At 37.6% G+C, this 17839-nt stretch overlaps 2 protein-coding genes across 4 annotated transcripts; both read right to left on the bottom strand.

Annotated features, from left to right (window-relative positions):
* Positions 1-1535: 1535 nt before the first annotated feature.
* On the bottom strand, positions 1536-9407 carry LOC110061699 (ras-related protein Rab-29-like). The gene is made up of 6 exons (XM_020768547.2): positions 9228-9407; positions 8177-8232; positions 7186-7201; positions 6673-6854; positions 5767-5888; positions 1536-4262 (listed from the first exon to the last, which is right to left on the bottom strand). Exons 1-6 carry the CDS (start codon positions 9343-9345, stop codon positions 4106-4108), a joined length of 651 nt encoding a protein of 216 aa, XP_020624206.2. The 5' UTR covers positions 9346-9407; the 3' UTR covers positions 1536-4105.
* A 1511-nt stretch (positions 9408-10918) lies between these two features.
* On the bottom strand, positions 10919-17832 carry LOC110061702 (sentrin-specific protease 8-like). Of its 3 annotated transcripts, none has more exons than XM_089275936.1 (6): positions 17713-17832; positions 15208-15296; positions 14149-14257; positions 13659-13774; positions 12907-12957; positions 10919-11546 (listed from the first exon to the last, which is right to left on the bottom strand). In XM_089275936.1, the coding sequence occupies exons 1-6, from the start codon at positions 17820-17822 to the stop codon at positions 11380-11382; spliced, it is 642 nt and encodes a 213-aa protein (XP_089132062.1). In that variant the 5' UTR covers positions 17823-17832; the 3' UTR covers positions 10919-11379. The 3 variants fall into 3 exon arrangements, with proteins under 3 accessions (XP_089132062.1, XP_089132061.1, XP_089132063.1); XM_089275935.1 differs by lacking the exon at positions 17713-17832 and adding an exon at positions 17207-17326; XM_089275937.1 differs by lacking the exons at positions 12907-12957; positions 17713-17832 and adding an exon at positions 17207-17326.
* Positions 17833-17839: the final 7 nt, after the last annotated feature.

The following is a 17839-nucleotide window of genomic DNA, read 5'->3' as shown; positions in this document are numbered from 1 at the left end:
CTTTTGTTTAACGGTGGGGAAATTTGTAAACTGAACTTTTCCTTATTGAAACTGAAATACGTAAAATAATACACAAACGAGATACAAAAGAGGGAAGCATCAGCACTAAGATATAAGTGAAATCCAGCACTGTGATTGGCTAATAGAACTGATAATAAGGTAGAAAATATGGGATTTTGTTTTCTTTGTTCAGTTATGGAACTTCACAGTATCTGACTCTAGAAATTTAAAAGCACAAAAAGGCTAGTACTTGGTAGATGTCTTGTAACTTTGTAATAATTTTATGCTTGGTCAATAAGCCATACTTATTACATGGCCGGCCCTAATCTGCAAGCAGGCAAGATGAACTAAATGCTGCATGATCCATTATAACCAGAAGTATTAAAATTCAGCTTGCTATTGCATTTCATAACAAAAATGAATGTTTATTTGCCCTCCTGTTTAATCCTCCTTCTCATATATTTATAAATTTACTATAATTTACTGCAAATAATCATTAATGACTACTCAGTCACTTTTGTTTTAAGTTTTGTTCTGTTCACAGACCTTCTATTTTCTCCAACATTGTCAAGGGTGACTAAAAAATAAAACATCGTGGGCCATACAGTGAACGAATGCCAACACAAGGAAAAAATCCCAAGGAGACTCCCAGATAAAAAGGACAGGGGTGTTTGTCGTACCTTTAGGGGGTTAAAAATGTGGTTTTAGTCCCGGTGGGGTACTATGGGAATTTCTGGGTGGGGATGTGCCGCTGGGACCCTGGAACCCTTAGCCTATACCAGAGCTAGTTCAGCTGAATTTCGCTACCCTATACTAGAGTAAACTCCCCAAATCCCCCCATCTATTGACGCTATTGAGGCTGATTTGTGTAAATTTAAACTCGCCGATTTGATATTTTTATATTTTTGAGTGGCAATTCCTGGTTTCCTTAGTCTAGATAAACTCTTCAACCAACTACTCAGTTGTAGGAAAAATGATACCCTATTCTAGACCCAGACGCTCTGATTTATATACCCTATCCTAGAGTAAACTGCTTGAAAACCATACCCTTCACAGCGGCACATACCTATATAGCCCATATATGTTAGTGCCCCCTCCCCCTGGGGTTTTGGTACCTCCTAAGGTATTCAGCCTCAAAAGGTCCACAGTGGGAGCTTTTCTGGTACCTATTAGGAGATGATGTGTTGTTTTAGAATTGGTACCTCCTAGGGGTGAAAACATTTCAAGCCACGCCCACAAAACAGGAATGTGGTACTTCTTGGGGGTTCTTTTCAAAATTTCTGGCAAGCATCCCTGTCCTTTTTTATGTGGGAGTTCCCCCCTGGAAAAACTAATGACCTTAGGACAAACTAGCTAAGTATGACGCTGGATAGTACAAATTATGACAAATTAATATGCATATATTAGACAATGAAAATTTGTCTTTTTTGTTCTGGAAATAGCACAGCGCATGTTTTGGTCTTTCCTTTTTGTACAAAAGTTTGTTATAAACAGCTTTCTATAATCTTCTGGTAATAAGCTAGTAAATGATCACATTATATAACATGATGCAGATTTTTATTAAAAACCCTGATTCTTTTGTTATTTCATAAAAATAAAATCTACATATAATTGTTTCTTATACACTTCTCTCTATAAATGTTTTTTAATTTTAGATTAAAAAATAAATATTTCTTGTTGTACACTCAGTTCTTGACCCATACAAAGGAAACATAACAACTTGAACAAATTAAGTAAAAAAACTCCATACTCAGTACAGCCATTAAGTCTTAAGTCACCTGTTGCTGTGATCTTCACACCTAAAACACACTTGTTACTTTGTGGGTGAATTATATCCAAAGGCAAGTTCACCCATTTATCATCAAGGGCATACCAAGCATACTCAGCCATTAACAGGTGTTATGGGTTGTAGCCCTCAATGACAGCAAGCTAACATGCTGGGAGAGAGTCTCTAAATATGATTGGAACTTGTCAATCATGTTCGGACAATAGCCAATCAGATACTACACTACATGTATCTTGTAGTCTTATATGACATAATTTGGTAATCAATTATATTTAAACGGAGGCAACACATGTAGGGTAGGCTTGTCAAGCTTATGGATAATTCAAACTCTGGGCACTTTCTATTCGATCAAAAATTCTAGTTGAATTTCTGGACATTTCCAGTGGTGTATTCGCGAACAAAATTTTCTAGAATTTCCCGAAAGTGAGAAAACCTCAGAAGGTATACCAAACTTTTCCAAACATTCCTTTCCATTTCTGTCCCACTTGATTTTGCTTCTGCAATTTCCAGAATTTTCAGTTAAATGGTTAACATTTTGGAAATTCAACAATTCTTGGCTTTCCAGAAACCTTCCCAGGAAATTTCCATACAATTTGCCCCCATGTTGAAAGATCCAGAATTTCTGGCCAAATGGAAAGCACCCCTGGTCTTGCACTTATCTAGATGAAAGTTCTAAATTAATCAACCGTCGGTTGCTTTCAATGTGTACATAACTATAGAGAATTTCCATGTAGACCTTGTTTTGCTATCACATGTAAGTTTTGTATGACAAATTGAACAAATTGCCTGCCAAAATGCCTATCTAATCTTCTGACATCTAGTGATCTTGTCTAGAGCCAGCCTGCTTACTTGATCAAATAAAGAAGCCCCCCAAATATTTTGGCCTGAATTTAAGAATTATTTATCTCTCACTTGGGATAACAAATATATGAGCATTCCAAAAGAGAATCTTTGTAATTCCCTCAAGTAAGGCCAGGCAAAATTGAGCATACATGTACAGTACATGTAGGTGTAACAAGGCAAATAGATACAACAAAAGCAAGAAAATTATCTACATGATTGGGGGTGAAACGTTTGCTTGTGAATACCAAAATTTCCTTAGTTTGAAACCCAATTGGGGGAGTACTCTTTTATATGGGTTATATAGGCATGTGCAGCCCCAATGGGAATGGTGTTTTAGACATTTTGGTCATAAATAGGGTATCAATTTTGGTCATTCTAGTCTCAAATAGGGTATGGTTTTGCACTCATGTTTTGAATTTGCTTTTTACAGAAGAAGCTACTTTTCTGTCATTTTCAATAATAAGACCATCAACAAAAGCCCTTCACAATGTCTTTAACACTGGTCTGGTTTAAGTAACTAATTATGAGACAGGTTTGAAAGAGGGTATTGATCTAAGAGTCTGGTCTTCGATAGGGTATCAAAATTTTTGTCAGGTTCTAAATAAGGTAGGGAAAATCACTGATTTTGGTCTTAAATAGGGTAAGGATTTTGGGACGTGGGCCACACACCCTCGCCCAATTTATCTGGGAGTAACCTCCCCCACCCCCCTGGGTTTATAAACAAGTAATTTGTACTTTATAATAATACATTTTAATTTTTATCCTAATTTCTTCCATGACCTCTCCCCCTAAACAATTATTAGGCATCCTCTTCTGTGAAGGTCTTTTTTTTAGCTCACTCTAAAGGAGACAGAAGTAACAGAGAGAATTTTTATGCTGACTTTAGGGGCTTAAAAGGTTACTACATCATTATATTCTCTCAACTAGCACTATAAGGAATGAATGGAGACCTGTAAGGAGAATTTGTAGAGGAAAACAGAGCTAGGGCGTTGATACATATATTCCTTAAAATCTTCCAATTAGGACTATTAAAAATAAGAAGTGTATGGAGACGACCCGTAATGAGATCTTTTAGGCTAATATGTATATCATTGGGCCAAAGGGTTGATTTTCCATTTAAACCATCAAATTCTACCAACTAATTAGTATCAATCTTATACTAGCATTCTATCACGAATGCTGTTCTCTGATTGGCTAACTACTTACACTATCTATTGTTGTAGATAATGAGTAGCTTAATGTTGGGGCCGCTTCCTTACATTTTCAAAGTGTCTGTGAAGAGAATTTAAATAAAGTTTTGAAACGACTAGTAGATTTATACTAAAACAATTAGCTAATTTGCTCTCAATCTCTACACATGATAGAAATCTTGAGCTCATAATATAATTGTTACACAGAATTAATAAATGGAGGTCAGAAAGGAGAACTGAACTGTCAACAAAGCAAACTGGACACTGAGAGAGGTTTTTCATCATCCTATGAACTTGAACAACAGGACAATTTGCCAGTATTTTCTTTTGCTGTCTTGTGGTTGGTGAGTTCAATAAATCCTCCTTGCTCAGCCCCTGTTTTGTTTTGTACATCTTTTTCTTCATCTTTTCTGTAGTTGTCCATCAGTTCTGTTAATAAGTAGCTGAAAACAAACAATAGCATAACATTTAATCATGTGCTATCAACCAATGATAAGTAGAAGTGAAGATTTTGTTGCCGTGCTAGCCATTTACAGTGATATATAGCTCCTGGGTGGTGAATAGCATGGTCCTTCAAGAAATATACATCTTGCAAAATTTGTTTTCACATACTTTCACAGTCCCACAGATTTTGCAAAAGGTCACTCAAAAAAGCTTACTTTTTTCTCTCCACCTATAGCAAGTAAACATTGGGTTTTTCCACTCACCAAAGTTTCAGCCTCCAATGTGCCTGCTATCCTGAAGAAATTTGCCTCGAAAGAAGCCCAAAATTCAACTTTGGAGGATGCCATTTTGAAACTGTACTTGGCAGCCAGACCAAGTTTATGTGATGTCATTCTGTCCAACTCAAAATTGGTGGGAAGCAGAGAAACCTGCAACCAACTTGGCACCCCTCACAAGGTCAGCAAAATGTATTTTTTTCAAGCGATTATTCACTTGGCACTATCTTGGCTGCTATCATTTTTGGGGTTTGGAGCACATTTGGTTCAAAATAATCAAGCAGCCATAACCTAAATTGATAGTTAAAAGGCTCGTCGGAAGCCCTGGACAAAAACCCTTGGACAGAATAACATTACGAAAACACAGCGTGGCTACTGAGTACTGTTCAAAATGGCAGCAACAATGTCAAATTTTGGGTTTCCTTGGAGATGAAACCCTGCACTTTAGAGGCTCAAACTTTGAGTGAGTGGTTAGATTTTGTGTGAGTTTGTTCTTAGCATTGACATAAAAAGTACTTTTTTTGGAGTGACCTTCTCCTCTAACGGAAATTCCAAGGGGAAGTGGGGTTTCAAAAACCAAAATTTTTAAAGAAAAGTATGAAGCTATAATGGAATTTCCAGGGGGGGGGGAGTCAAACTAAGCCTTCCATGGGAGGGGTATGTATATTTTCTGGAACAACATATATAACACTCTCTCACAATAGCCTGAATGTAGGTGCACCCATCCCCTAAGAAAAATGTTTTTTCTCACTGAAGGGGGAGGTACAACTACACATAGCTATCTCAGAATCTTCATATCTACATGTTGATAACATTATTTGTAATTTGGCCGTAAATTCACAATTTTGCAATAAATAATTGTGCAAAACCTGTTTAGAGTGCTGTGTGCTTGTAAAAATGATGTCTGACAAAGTATTGGAGCTTCTCTTTGCCACTTTTAAAGACCAGCAACTATCTGTACATTTATCAACATGATTGTACATATTTGTGTATAAACAAAGAAAAATAGAAGTGGTTTCACACAATCATAGGAGTGCTCAATACAAATACTGACATGAAGAGTGAAATACACATTAAGATAGAAACTACAGTTACTTGAGTTTGACGCTTGAAGCGATCATCAATACATCATAAACAAGATTTATTAATACTAAATAACACCAGACATTATATCACTTTGGAATTCATTATCCCTCAAATAAAATTGAACATTTAAATAAGTTCTTACTCCATTGTTTCTGTGACATTAATATCTTCCTTGACAGACATTTCTGTCCAACCTAGGAACGCATTCTCTCGGCACATTCTGTCAATTGCCTCTTTTTCAACAGGCCTTGTTGCTAAGTCACTCTGACAAAGAAAGAAACAGTGTTTAATGTTGAGATACATGTAATCCCTTACTGGGATTTTGGAATTTCTGGGTTTTTGCTTTGTCTGGGATCATAATGATTGTATTCTTGGGCAAGACAGTTATTGATAATGACTTTTACAGGGCTTTCCTCTCCACCCATTGACTAAGGTTAGCATACTTCCTGTTTGGTCTTTATTCCAGCGAGCATGAAGCAAAAAAAAAGGAATCAATAATCTTGAGAGTAAATATGGTTGGGTGAAATGGCCTTAAGGTTAGTCTGGTCAAATGCCATGGGTTCCCTGTTACAGCCCCCTCCCCAAAGGGCAGCGTCAACAGTACTTCTCCTTGTCAATTCCTCCTAAGTGCTAGTAAGTCCTGTTCATTAAAGTTCTACTCTGACCCTTAGTAGAGATGCCAACCTAAACAACTAAAATCCAGAAGATCACCAATTTTCCCTAGAGATTCTCAACCCTAAGAAGTGTACCTTAATCAATTCAACCACAAAAATGCGTCCAAAAATTCCAAAATGTTCAACATCCCCCAAAAATCAGCCAAGACAAGTGTGAGAATGTATTTATAGGCACTTCTCTTAAGTATCTGGGAGATTTGGTGATTCAAACACAAGACCGGGAGTCTTGGTCTGTATTCAGGAAGACTGACATGGATAATCCAGTTGGCATAGAAGCCTTAGGATAAGGTCAGATTTTAATTTTAAATTCTATTTTGAGTACCATTCCCAGAAGGTACAGCAGTCTGCTATATAAAAAAGAGTTTCTAACTTACTTTATTTCCTACTAAAATACATGGGATCGTCTTTCCATTGGGTAGTGTGCATTTTTTATCCAGATCTCTCTTCCATTTGATTGTACTATTAAATGTCTGTTGACTAGTGAGATCGAACATGATAACGCAGGCTGCAGCTCCTTTGTAGTAAACTCTTGTCATGGATGTAAATCTTTCCTGACCTGGAATGGAGTCAAAGTAAAGCTTTCAATGAGAAAAAGAGTTGAGAAATGCAGAAGATATGCCCCTATATTCACAACCGTTGATTTCCTTTGTTTGGTGTTTACCATTTGTTGATTGTTGGTTAACTGGCCTTTGTCAAGGGAGTTATTTTCAATTGGCAGTTGGGATGCACTTCAGTGGCCACTGATGATGTGGAGAGGTCGCCATTATAGGGAGGTTAAAATAAGAGTGAATGTATGGACTGTCCGCCAGGACATAATAAAGTGGCTATTGTAGAGAGGTGGCCTTGAGTGGAGGTTTCACTATAAAATAATTACACACTCAACCTACCAGCAATGTCCCATAACTTTCACCATGCACCACAACAACATGAAACAAGATAAAGAAAGTTAAATTAGTATGTCAATTAGGAAATAATCCTAACCTGCAAGTGTGATTACACTAAAGCATATAGAAATTCTTTACCACTCACCTAACAACACGATTTAAATATCACCTTGAAGTTAATAAGACAAATTTATCTAGTGCTCTGAGACTACTACTAATAAATCATGATCCCACTCTGAATATGCAATTATAAATATCCAGGAGTAATAAGATATTTGTCATGTAACTAAGATGAAAATTTCATACTTAGTTAACATTCTAAAATACAAGTAGGTATTAATAAAATTTAAGGTTGGATAACAATATCTTTCACAAAAACCACTGTCCAACAGATGGCATAGTTTGTCTAATTTATGTGGTCTGTAGTGTTAATTCCACCCTATGAGCATTACCCAGGCCCACAAGACATAACCAATGGTAAAATCCTGGACTCACTGGGGTGCCGAGAATCTTGTTTGAAAATCCAAGACCAGGGCTTTAAAGTGATTTTAGACTCCACGACATAGAGAAACACACTAGAATGAGACTTTGTGGCTCATTGCAGAGGATGATTTTCAGACATATTTCCAAGATCAGATAAAAACATCTCCTACATCTCACTCAGTTAAGTCCTCAAGATAATTTGGTTTTATCAACTAGGTTGATAATGTGAATTGGCCACCATAAAGAGATTCAATTCACATTATCAACCCAGTTGATAAAACCAAATTATCTTGTTATACTCCCCACTGATGCAGCACCACAGTTTGTCTAAAAACTTACCCACTCTATTCATAAGTCCTCAAGAGGCTGACATGGGAGATCAGTTTCTTTGTTGACTTTGGCATGATTTTCACTTCTCTATGTGCTTCACAAATTAAATTTAAGGCAATCCCTGTCATAATCCAGTAACCATAGCTTCCTTTCCCCTGACACAGTAAGTTAATCTACCCACCTGAAGCCTTACAGTAGTGTCATCTGACAATCTTATGACTTTTAAAGCAAAATCCACTGTAAAGATACAACATGTTATTATTTATTTAATATCTATACAATCCTATGAGTATCACTGCAGTATATTCTTATTAGTTTTGCAGTGCATGTATAATTTTAGTAGTACATGTAGCCCATGAGGCAAGTTGAAATGAAATGAGCATCAACTCTTACACTTCTTTTGTGCTCTCCAAACTTCTTTTGTGCATCATATAATTTGATAATGCAAAAACAGTATGAATCAATAGGCTATTTCCAAGTTACAGTATCTTATGCGTCTGTTTCAAAATGAAACCTCATGCACAACCTTTCATAAAGAATAAATTTGATTTGCATGAAAATGAACCTGTAGGCTGAACACATTTTCATGTGAATGGTTTCGCACCTAGACTCGTTTTGAAAAACAGGCTAAATGCAACTTGGAAATGGATTTTGTTACAGTTTGGACACTGGACCATGAACACCTGACATTTGAATTCATTTATGGCACATCTTCTTGGTGACCAATTAGAGTTCATGTAGGCTTTCCATATTAACATAAGAACTTGCATTTTTACATTGTATAAATGGTTATGTAATCACAAGAACCCTCATTCTGGGTCACCACAAAGAGGTGTGCAAAAAAAATGTGAAGTGTTCACAGTTCAAGGCATGCATTCATTTGATTTCTCTTTTGACAAATATAATATTTTAATTTATGAACCTGCAGCGTTACTTTGAATACCACGATAATTGATTGCTGATCAATCTACAAGACCAGAGGATGAAGAAACATGAAAATGCATAGAAACTGAAAGATTATTTACCGGTAAAATGTCTACATGTTGAAAAAATCCTTATTTGCTGCCATGACGTCGTTGAAGAACGAACTCATAAAGATCATTGGAATTTTGAAATGTTACGGGGATTTATGCCAGAACAAATGATTAGTTTCAGTCGTAATGTCTGGTTTAAAATACGTATCACCTCGCAAGTTTGACAGTTGGTTGGAAAATGTAAACACATATCCTCACCTCCTACGGTTGGTTTATATTCCCTCCTCGGGTGATTATGCACGTAACGTTGAACAAAGCTTGTTTTTCCAACAGTAGCATCACCTATAATAATCACTTTAAAGAGTAATTCTGACATAGTTAAGCTATTTGTCCCACTACTAAAAGATGGAGCTCTCCTCCATTTTACTCAGGTCTTCACGTGACTTTCAGCTGAGTTACCGGACATACCGGAAATAAAGCAAACGGAAGTCGAAAAGAGATTGAAGTAGTTTCCAGACCTCTTACAAACGCTAACAATGGGTATATCACACCCACACCCCACCCACACCCCTCCCAACTTTTTATAATCCTAACCATTTGTAAATACTAGTGCAAGGGCAATACAGATGAAGGATATGGAAAAATCAGTTTTTAATCTAAACTGGTGCAGAGGCTTGGCCCACTCTCTCAAGAGAAATTTAGAAAACATACCCGAAAGCACGGTCCACACTACGCCGGAGAAATTTGAAAACGCAACCTTTAATATTTCTACGTCTAGGCCTACCGCTCACACTAATTCATCACGAACACGAAACTTTACGAAAACGCTCTTCAAACCGGAGGAATTTGAAAACACCGGCTTTGCGGTTTAGTGGGGACGGAAAACATTTTGAAAACGAAGCTTTTCGAAATCGATGACAGCATGATAATTACGCGATTTCCCTGACCGAGTTTTTCTCAAACACAAATCCAAAATGACCGGTAAATCTGATTACATTGTTGGGTTTCCAAATTTCTCCAGCGTAGAGTGGATGGGTCCTAAGAAATGAAATTCCTTGGGTGAAAATGATCAGGACCAGATAAACTTTAAAACTACAGGGCTGGGATGCTTGGACACGGTGATGTGCTAGCCTCTTCCAGGCATTCTGTTGGTTGAGGTGAAGCACAAAGGGCAGCAAATGTTCCCCAGGAACCAATTAATTATGCCTGGAACAGGTTACCACCCCAAGGGCAGTCCCATATAAAAAGAACGGGGGTGCTCGTAGTACCTTTTAGGGGGTTCTATTTTGGTACCTCTTAGGGAGTCCAGCCTTTAAAAGGTCCACAACGTGCAGAAGTTTTTGCAATAAAGGGTACTGAGCCAGAAAAATATCACAGTAGATAATGTGTTGTTTTAGAATTGGTACCTCTCGGGGCAACCTTGTCCCCATGGCTTTTCCCTTAAAGGTGGGGGGAAGAGGTTGCTCTTAGGGGTGATTTTCAATTTTGGGCCACGCCTATAAAACGGGATCTGGTTACCTCTTAGGGGTTCTTTTCAAAATTTCCAAGGAACAACACCGTTGTTTTTATATAGGAGACCCCCACCCCTGGGGCTGCCACAGGGGAAGCTACCAAGTCTCAGGTTCTGGTCATTATTGATCTATACAAAATGTCACAAAGTGTCCAAAATACCAGAGGCCCAGGACAAAATGATCACAGCATCTGCGAACATGTGTGGTATTCACTTTTACAGATTGTCCAAGAGGACTGTTGAATATTTTTCCAAAAGCATTAGGTTAGGAGCATAATGATGTTGCCTTCTAACCTAATTATTCTGAATGTTTATAATCAAATAACTGAAGATTCAGTGAGCAGCAGTTACATGCATAATTTAGCAAGTAAAATTTTGTTTTGCAACACAGCTGCAAGTTAAACTGCAAGGCATTTGGGGTGGGCTTAGGAATCAGATATGACTGAAATATTTTTTTATTTCTGTTTGTTTGTGTTTTTTTTAATTTTTATATTAATTATATTATTTTTAATATTAATTTTCTTTTCTTTTTACCAGAAAGATGGGTATATAACCATGACCATATAACTGATATTTCATAGCATTCAACACATTCTTGGAAGTCACATTGTTTAAAACCAGTCCTTTTTACCATTTTCCTAATAAATTATCATTCACATTTCTGACATTTTCAAGGAGATCACCTTCCAAAAACATGGTTCTTAGCATGTGCTCATGTTTTTCCTTCATAAAAAGTATTTAAATTTTCTAAAAATGACACAAGTTCTGTAGTATCTTTCTAGGGTTCGACAGTCCTGCGTCAGCCTTCCCCAAGCTAGGATGCTGTTGTTCCAACACTCTTCTGGAGAAGGTGTTAAGATCAATCTTGACAATCAGCATGATTGTCTTTGCATTCATTACTCAGGTCTTTGTTTGCCCAAGGTCAAGGATAAGTTTCTTCAGTGCTCTCCTCTTTTGTTGAATATTTTCTGCTGTTACTGTGTCACTCAGAGATGTTTCCTTACTGGCAAGGAAGTTTTTGCAAAGTTCCTCAGCAACACAAATGACATAGACACCGCAGTCATAACCTGTTGAGTTTGAAACCACATTAAATAGACTGTTCAAAGCTTTTTTTTCAGAAGGTCATAAAGGAAGCAACAGATGAACCACAAGGAAAGCAAGAATCTGCCCAAGCCCTGATTGGGCTTAACAGTGCAACTACTCAAACCTAGCCACCTAGAGGAAAACTAACCAATCAAAAGATTAACTGAGAGCATCACAAACACCATGGACTCCTCTGCCTTATAAACAATTTTAAAGATTCAGTCCTTGATGGTGAATTACCAGATGTCATAGTCACAAATCTTGCTCCAAAAATATGGCTTGAAAACTCATTTTGCAACAACTAAAGCGTAACCATTGAAAAGCGTACAAATTTAGGATTGAAACTAACCAATGAACAAATGGCAAAGTTTCCCAAGAGGTTCGCAACACCTGGCACTTTGTTGGGTTTTCAATTTTGTTCAGATCTACTGTTCATATTCATCAATGTTATCACGGTTATTTGAGAAAAAGATCGCTATCCTTTGTTCTCAAGTAACATTCTGATTGGTTAACTCTTTTCCAAGTGGCATGGTTCGAATAGTTGTACTGTAAGTGGAAAAGTGCTTTTCTTGCTTTACTTGACCATACTCAATCCATAATCTTCTGAGAAGTACACCATGATGCTTTTTGGGGGGTCACAATTCAGGTAAGGAAGTTTGTCGTTTCATTAAATTTGTTATATCACAATTGCACCTCAATACAGTTGAAGCTCTCGTAAGCGAACACCCTCAGAACGTGAAAAAAGTGGCCATAACTGGAGCTGGCCGTTTATGAGAATGGTTCTCGTAAGCAGCCACTAGAGGTGTAGGGGATAGATGGCTGCTTACAGGAGCCTATGCATGTAAGTGTTGTTTCGCAATGTAACCAGACATGGATGACAACAAAACGAACATTGAAATATGGTATTGTAGTTACTGTAAAATCATTGTGATGAACGGCGATGTGAAGTTGATTGATAAAACAAGATACAGAGGTTGTTAATAGGATTTTCTTTGGGGTGTCTGCTTACGGGAGCTTAAAAACAAAGAAAAAGTCTGAGTGGTAATCTCTGAAAGTGTCCATGGCCGCTTACAGCAATGTCCACTTACGAGAATGCAAAAAATACAGAGTTTGTATGGGACTTAAACGGGGTTTCAAACAAGGCGGCCGTAAGTAGAGCTGTCTGCTTATGAGAGCGTCTGTTAAGAGAGCTTCAACTGTAGTCAGATTGACCTTGCCCTAAATTCAGCAAACAGCTGAATTTACCATGCAGCAAATTAATCAAATAGCTTAAATAAACCCATTTTTAGATTGTACATTCAAATATGTATGTAATATTAGAAGAGCAGGAAATAAAAACGTAACTGTTTGTTTGTTGAGGACACCTGCCTTCTACAAAAGCTGGGCTTCCTTTAGCTGTAAGAATAAAAACAGAACGACCCATCATTTAAATTTTTTAGCACAATCTTTTGTTTAAGCCTAGCCAAATTGTGTGTCATATTTTATTCACACATTCTCTGTTTATGTGGGAGAATAATAGTTGAATACTGATAAATTGCTCCACAAAAATAAACCTGAGAAAAATTGTTGTAGTTGGCAATCCCTTAATATTGAGTACAATGCTAACTTGGTAATGTTCATTTTATGAATTTGTTGACGACTGGGCAGTTCAATTCTCAAAAGGCAAATGGGAAGTTACCCGCAACGGACTAACATCCCATCCAGGGGGGAGTAGAAATACTCTTAGTCACTTCATGCTACTAAAACCAGAGATAGGCGCTGGCCTAGTGGGCTTCTGGGCTCATATGCAGACTTAACCTATCAGAAAAATGCTCCACAAAGTGAAACTTGACAAAAATTGTTGTATTGGCAATCCGTTGATATTGAGTAAGATATCTATGTGGCAGTGTTCAGTTTATGAATTCATTGATGACTGAGCAGTCTGATTCTTGCAAGGCAATGGGTATTAACCCACAATGGATTAACATCCCATTCAGGGTGAAATGCCAAAATCCTAGTGGTCTCTTGTGCTAAAGTAAACTACAGCACTAGAAATCTCTTGACTCAAAAAGGGTCGATTTTACTGCCTATGCTGGTATCCTATGCTAGTACCTTACCATGCAAGAAAGGTTCCACATTTCTTGCAAGAGATCTTGCAGCTGAGGTGTTGTAAGCATTGCATGAGTCGTAATGATGAAAACTGTTTGTTTGTTTATTGTACATCAGCAAGCTCCTGATAATAATAAAAATAAAATTGTTGGTGTTACTGATAAGAGAAGAGGAATACTGTCTTCATCTACCGGTATTTTTCTCTCATCTGCTTCCTTGAGAGACAAAACAGCACAGGAGAAAAATAACAAGTTATATATTTTTTTTCTTACAGTGCCATTCAGCTCATATTATTCCTAGCCCCAACAACAACAACAACAATCAAGCAAAGCTTTCAAGTAGCAAAGCTTCAAAGTAGCAAAGCCATCTCACTGATATGATCAGTTCAGAGGCTTGAAAAAAGACTGATAAGCCCGGACTAAATACAGTGCTAAAGTTGAAGAGAATACATTAATAGTACTTTTAGTTTTGAGACTTGAAGGGCTAAGCAATGCTTACCAGTGAGATCCTCCGGCTGAAAGTTTGGAATCATTATCATTCACTGCAAAGAACACCAATTTTTGGTTTGGAAGATTCAGCGGCTCAAGAAAAATACCGATTTCAATGCCTGTAAAAAAAAAGGTTAATGCATAGTCTTTGGCAGTATATTTCTGTTTTTGAGCTACCAGGATTTTGCTCTTAAGACTGTCTGAAAAAGATCAAAACAAGTGTTTCACCATTGTGTGCAAAAGGAGTGTAATCAGGAAATAAAGAGATCTTTTCAACAAAGAGCTTTCTCAGTATGCAGCAGTCTTGCATCCTTTTTAGTTGGAATTATATGTCAACATACAAATTCTCCTTTCTGTTTTCAACACATCTCTTTTGGCACTAGTTAGGAGGATTTAAAGATCTATTACACTTTAGACTTTGACACCAACATACAAATATTCTCTACAAAATTTTAAATACATTTTTAACAGTACTTGGGAGAATTTGTTTGATGATGTACAACAACTCTTTAAAACCCATTGTTGACATACAAGTTCGAGTGAGTATAGTTCTACTCCTAGCATCCCATCCAGGGGGGAGTAGAAATACTCCTAGTTGCTTCATGCTACAGAAACCAGGATAAGCTCCGGTCTGATGGGCCACTTGGCTCGCATGCAGACTTTACCTTTTACCAGTACTCAAAAGTATTTCTCTCTTTACTTTATTAGTCTTAAGTGTTTTTAATATTTCTAACTGTAAAGCGCTTTTGAACTTTTAGGATATTGGCGCTATATAAATATTTTATTATTATTATTATTATTATTATTATTATTAAGTTCTCCTTACTATCTCCATACATTTCCTGAAATATTAGTTGAAAGAATTTGATAATCTAAATGTACTGAGCTGACTGACCTTGCACTTAATTGCTACTACTTATTTCGGTTTTTTCAGTGATGCAAAGTGACTAGGAGTATAACAGCTGCCCCTCCCCCCCTTCTCGGATGGGATGTTTATCCACTATAGGCTATCCTACAATACACTGTCCAAACCATTCATGATCATTAGCAGAGAGAAGTCCAATCTCACCTTCACCAAGCTTCAAGAACTGTGTAACATCAGGACTGATAAATACCACATCATTTGATATCTGTTTAAATTGATTATGTGTAAAGTAACTGCAATGAAAGGAAATTATGAATGCAAAATAATAACGTAGAACCTACGTTTTACAGTGATGCCCTAACAAGCCTTCACAGGTATAAGGGGTCTACACTTATAACCATAAAAAAGACGCCTTCCAAGGGGGGTAGCTGTGTCGTCATGTCACATTCTTTCGTGTACCAATGCCGTCTAACCAGCAGAAGCAAATGTCATTGTCGTTTTTCTGCATGCAGTCATATGACACTCTCGTTACAAGGTTGATTTTCTTAGAGTTTATTTGATGGAAAAGCACTCAAGTTTCTGACATTTACAGACTTTACACAGGGGCGGATCCAGGATTTTTCTTAGGAGGGGGTGCACCACTGAGGAATGGCGTAACTGACTGGTGAGGTATACAAATGTTAAAAGTGAATACGAAGAAGAAGGATTCATCTCAGGGAGGTGCACACCCCCTGCACCCTTCTCCTAGATCCGTCCCTGTTACAAGAGAGTACAATTTTTAAATAGGCAAAAAGTCCAAAAGGGACAATGTTGCTGTCTTTTCTAGTGCTTGTCGTGTCACTGTCAAATTTTAACACTGAATTCAATTGGCTTGTCACTGATTAGAAATTCCTGTGTCGCTTGTCGAAGAGAGGTCTTTGATCTCATGCCATATTCCCCTCTTTTTATCAAGGAAACAGCATATGAGCTGGAGGGAGAATCAATCAGTTTATCAGCCATCACTTGGGTTATTTTCTATGTGCCCCTTAAAGATCTATTGTAGCTTGAACTCTGGAGTGTAAAACGCAGACCACAGACTGATAGGCATATGGACCGGGGGAGCTCCAGCCCACCAAAATTTGGGTAAATCAGTTTTTTGGAAACAAGAGATGAAATTTGAGCAAATTTTTAAAACATTTCCATTTGTTTCAAGAAATTACAATGTCACTAAAAAACAGCAAATAAAAATACTGGTAATCAATATACAATAAGGTAAGTTTCAATACTTAAGTGGGAGGCGCGGTGGCCTCATGGTTAGTGCGCTCATCTCTGGATCGAGCGGTCCGGGTTCGAGCCCTGGCTGGGGACATTGTGTTGTGTTCTTGGGCAAGACACTTTACTCTCACAGTGCCTCTCTCCACCCAGGTGTATAAATGGGTACCGGCGAACTTAATGCTGGGGGTAACCCTGCGATGGACTAGCATCCCATCCAGGGGGGAGTAGAAATACTCCTAGTCGCTTCATGCTACAGAAACCAGGATAAGCTCCGGCCTGATGGGCCACTTGGCTTGCATGCAGACTTTACCTTTTACCAGTACTCAAAAGTAGTGCAAGTCGGCATTTTCTTAAAACCCCTTATTTTTTCGTGTCTCACAGTCACTAGACAAAAGCTCTATTTTGTATGAATTTGGAATTTTTCCATTCTCAGTGCCCACTTTTTAAGCATTGCAGAAATTTCATTCACATCCTTTACACTGAATGTCATGAAGAAAGAAGCATTCATTAGTTTCTATTCTACGAAATCAAAGCACTGTATAAACTGGTGAAATCTGCTATCACTGAACTCAATCTGGACCTCAAGAACATAGGGATAGTTTGAGGTCTGCAGACTGTCTGCAGTTTACACTAATCAAATTGGCCCTTGAATGGCAAAGAAAGAGGAGGAAAATAGCACATTGAAGGGCTCTGTTTAACAACATACATTTACAAGTGGCACTCTATCACTATCACGACAAAACATTCTTGGCGTCGAAAGAGTTTTGGCTTTTGCTGTGAAATAAGCTTAATTTAGCGCGTGTTTCAGTATTAAACACAAACAAAAGTGCCCGCTGTGGAGATCAGATTTCGAATTCAAAATAGTAATACTCACTATCTTTAATCTTTAATCTTTAATAAGTATACTCCTGAAACAGTAGAACTATACTAGGAGTAGAACTATACTCACTCGAACACAAATCCTATCAGCCTATCATTCAGCCAACGACCTTCCTGGAGCAAACTGAGATCCGATTCCCGAAGAAGACTATCGTGAAAGCTCAACACAATTTCGTCCGCCATTTTTTCAAAATTTCCTGGTAAGCATGTGATTAATTAGGATACCGCTGGTGTTTTACGCGCCCACACTACACTTCCGATGCAAAGTACAAAATGGCGGAATCAATTTGTTGGGAGAAATTTACATGATGCACTATGGCGACGTCTAATTTGTGCAATGAATTGATCGGAAGTGCATAATCGTATTTATTTCAAGGTATATTAGGTAGTATGTTCGTCCTCTTCCTTTTATTTACCTTTTAACTCGCAAGTCAAAATGGCTGCCCGTTCGAACAGTTGTGTATTTTTCTTTGTTTTGCTTCAGCTCAAGAGAAAAATTCTCGTCATAGATTGCATTGCATTATAAATTTTGAAATCTGAACTATGTTTCTTAGATCAGTATGACTTTGATTTTACCCGTAAGTTGTCGAAAAGTCGTCAAATTTAGCATTTATCACATCACTTCTTATGTTCTTGACATTTCCAGGTCGGAAATCGTCGGCATCTTCCGAGACCGTACGTTTCATTCCGACAGTGACGTCAC

Source organism: Orbicella faveolata, unplaced genomic scaffold (assembly GCF_042242905.1).
Source record: "Orbicella faveolata isolate gen_17 unplaced genomic scaffold, um_ofav_v1 contig_4, whole genome shotgun sequence".
NCBI lineage: Eukaryota > Metazoa > Cnidaria > Anthozoa > Scleractinia > Merulinidae > Orbicella > Orbicella faveolata.
The sequence above is the reverse complement of the archived record's forward strand: the minus strand, read 5'-3'. Positions and strand labels throughout refer to the sequence as shown.

Excerpts from the sequence above, each read along its gene's own strand:
- LOC110061699 (XM_020768547.2), bottom strand. The coding sequence starts at position 9,345 with ATGTCAGAATTACTCTTTAAAGTGATTATTATAGGTGATGCTACTGTT. Across the intron at positions 5,889-6,672 it reads GTATTTTAGTAGGAAATAAA|AGTGACTTAGCAACAAGGCC; the intron begins GTAAGTTAGAAA and ends TTTCTTTGTCAG. Across the intron at positions 4,263-5,766 it reads AATGTCACAGAAACAATGGA|CTACTTATTAACAGAACTGA; the intron begins GTAAGAACTTAT and ends GTTTGTTTTCAG.
- LOC110061702 (XM_089275935.1), bottom strand. The coding sequence starts at position 17,319 with ATGGCGGACGAAATTGTGTTGAGCTTTCACGATAGTCTTCTTCGGGAA. Across the intron at positions 14,258-15,207 it reads GTTCTTGAAGCTTGGTGAAG|GCATTGAAATCGGTATTTTT; the intron begins GTGAGATTGGAC and ends TTTTTTTTACAG. Across the intron at positions 11,547-12,906 it reads GTGTCCTCAACAAACAAACA|GTTATGACTGCGGTGTCTAT; the intron begins GTTACGTTTTTA and ends CAAACTCAACAG.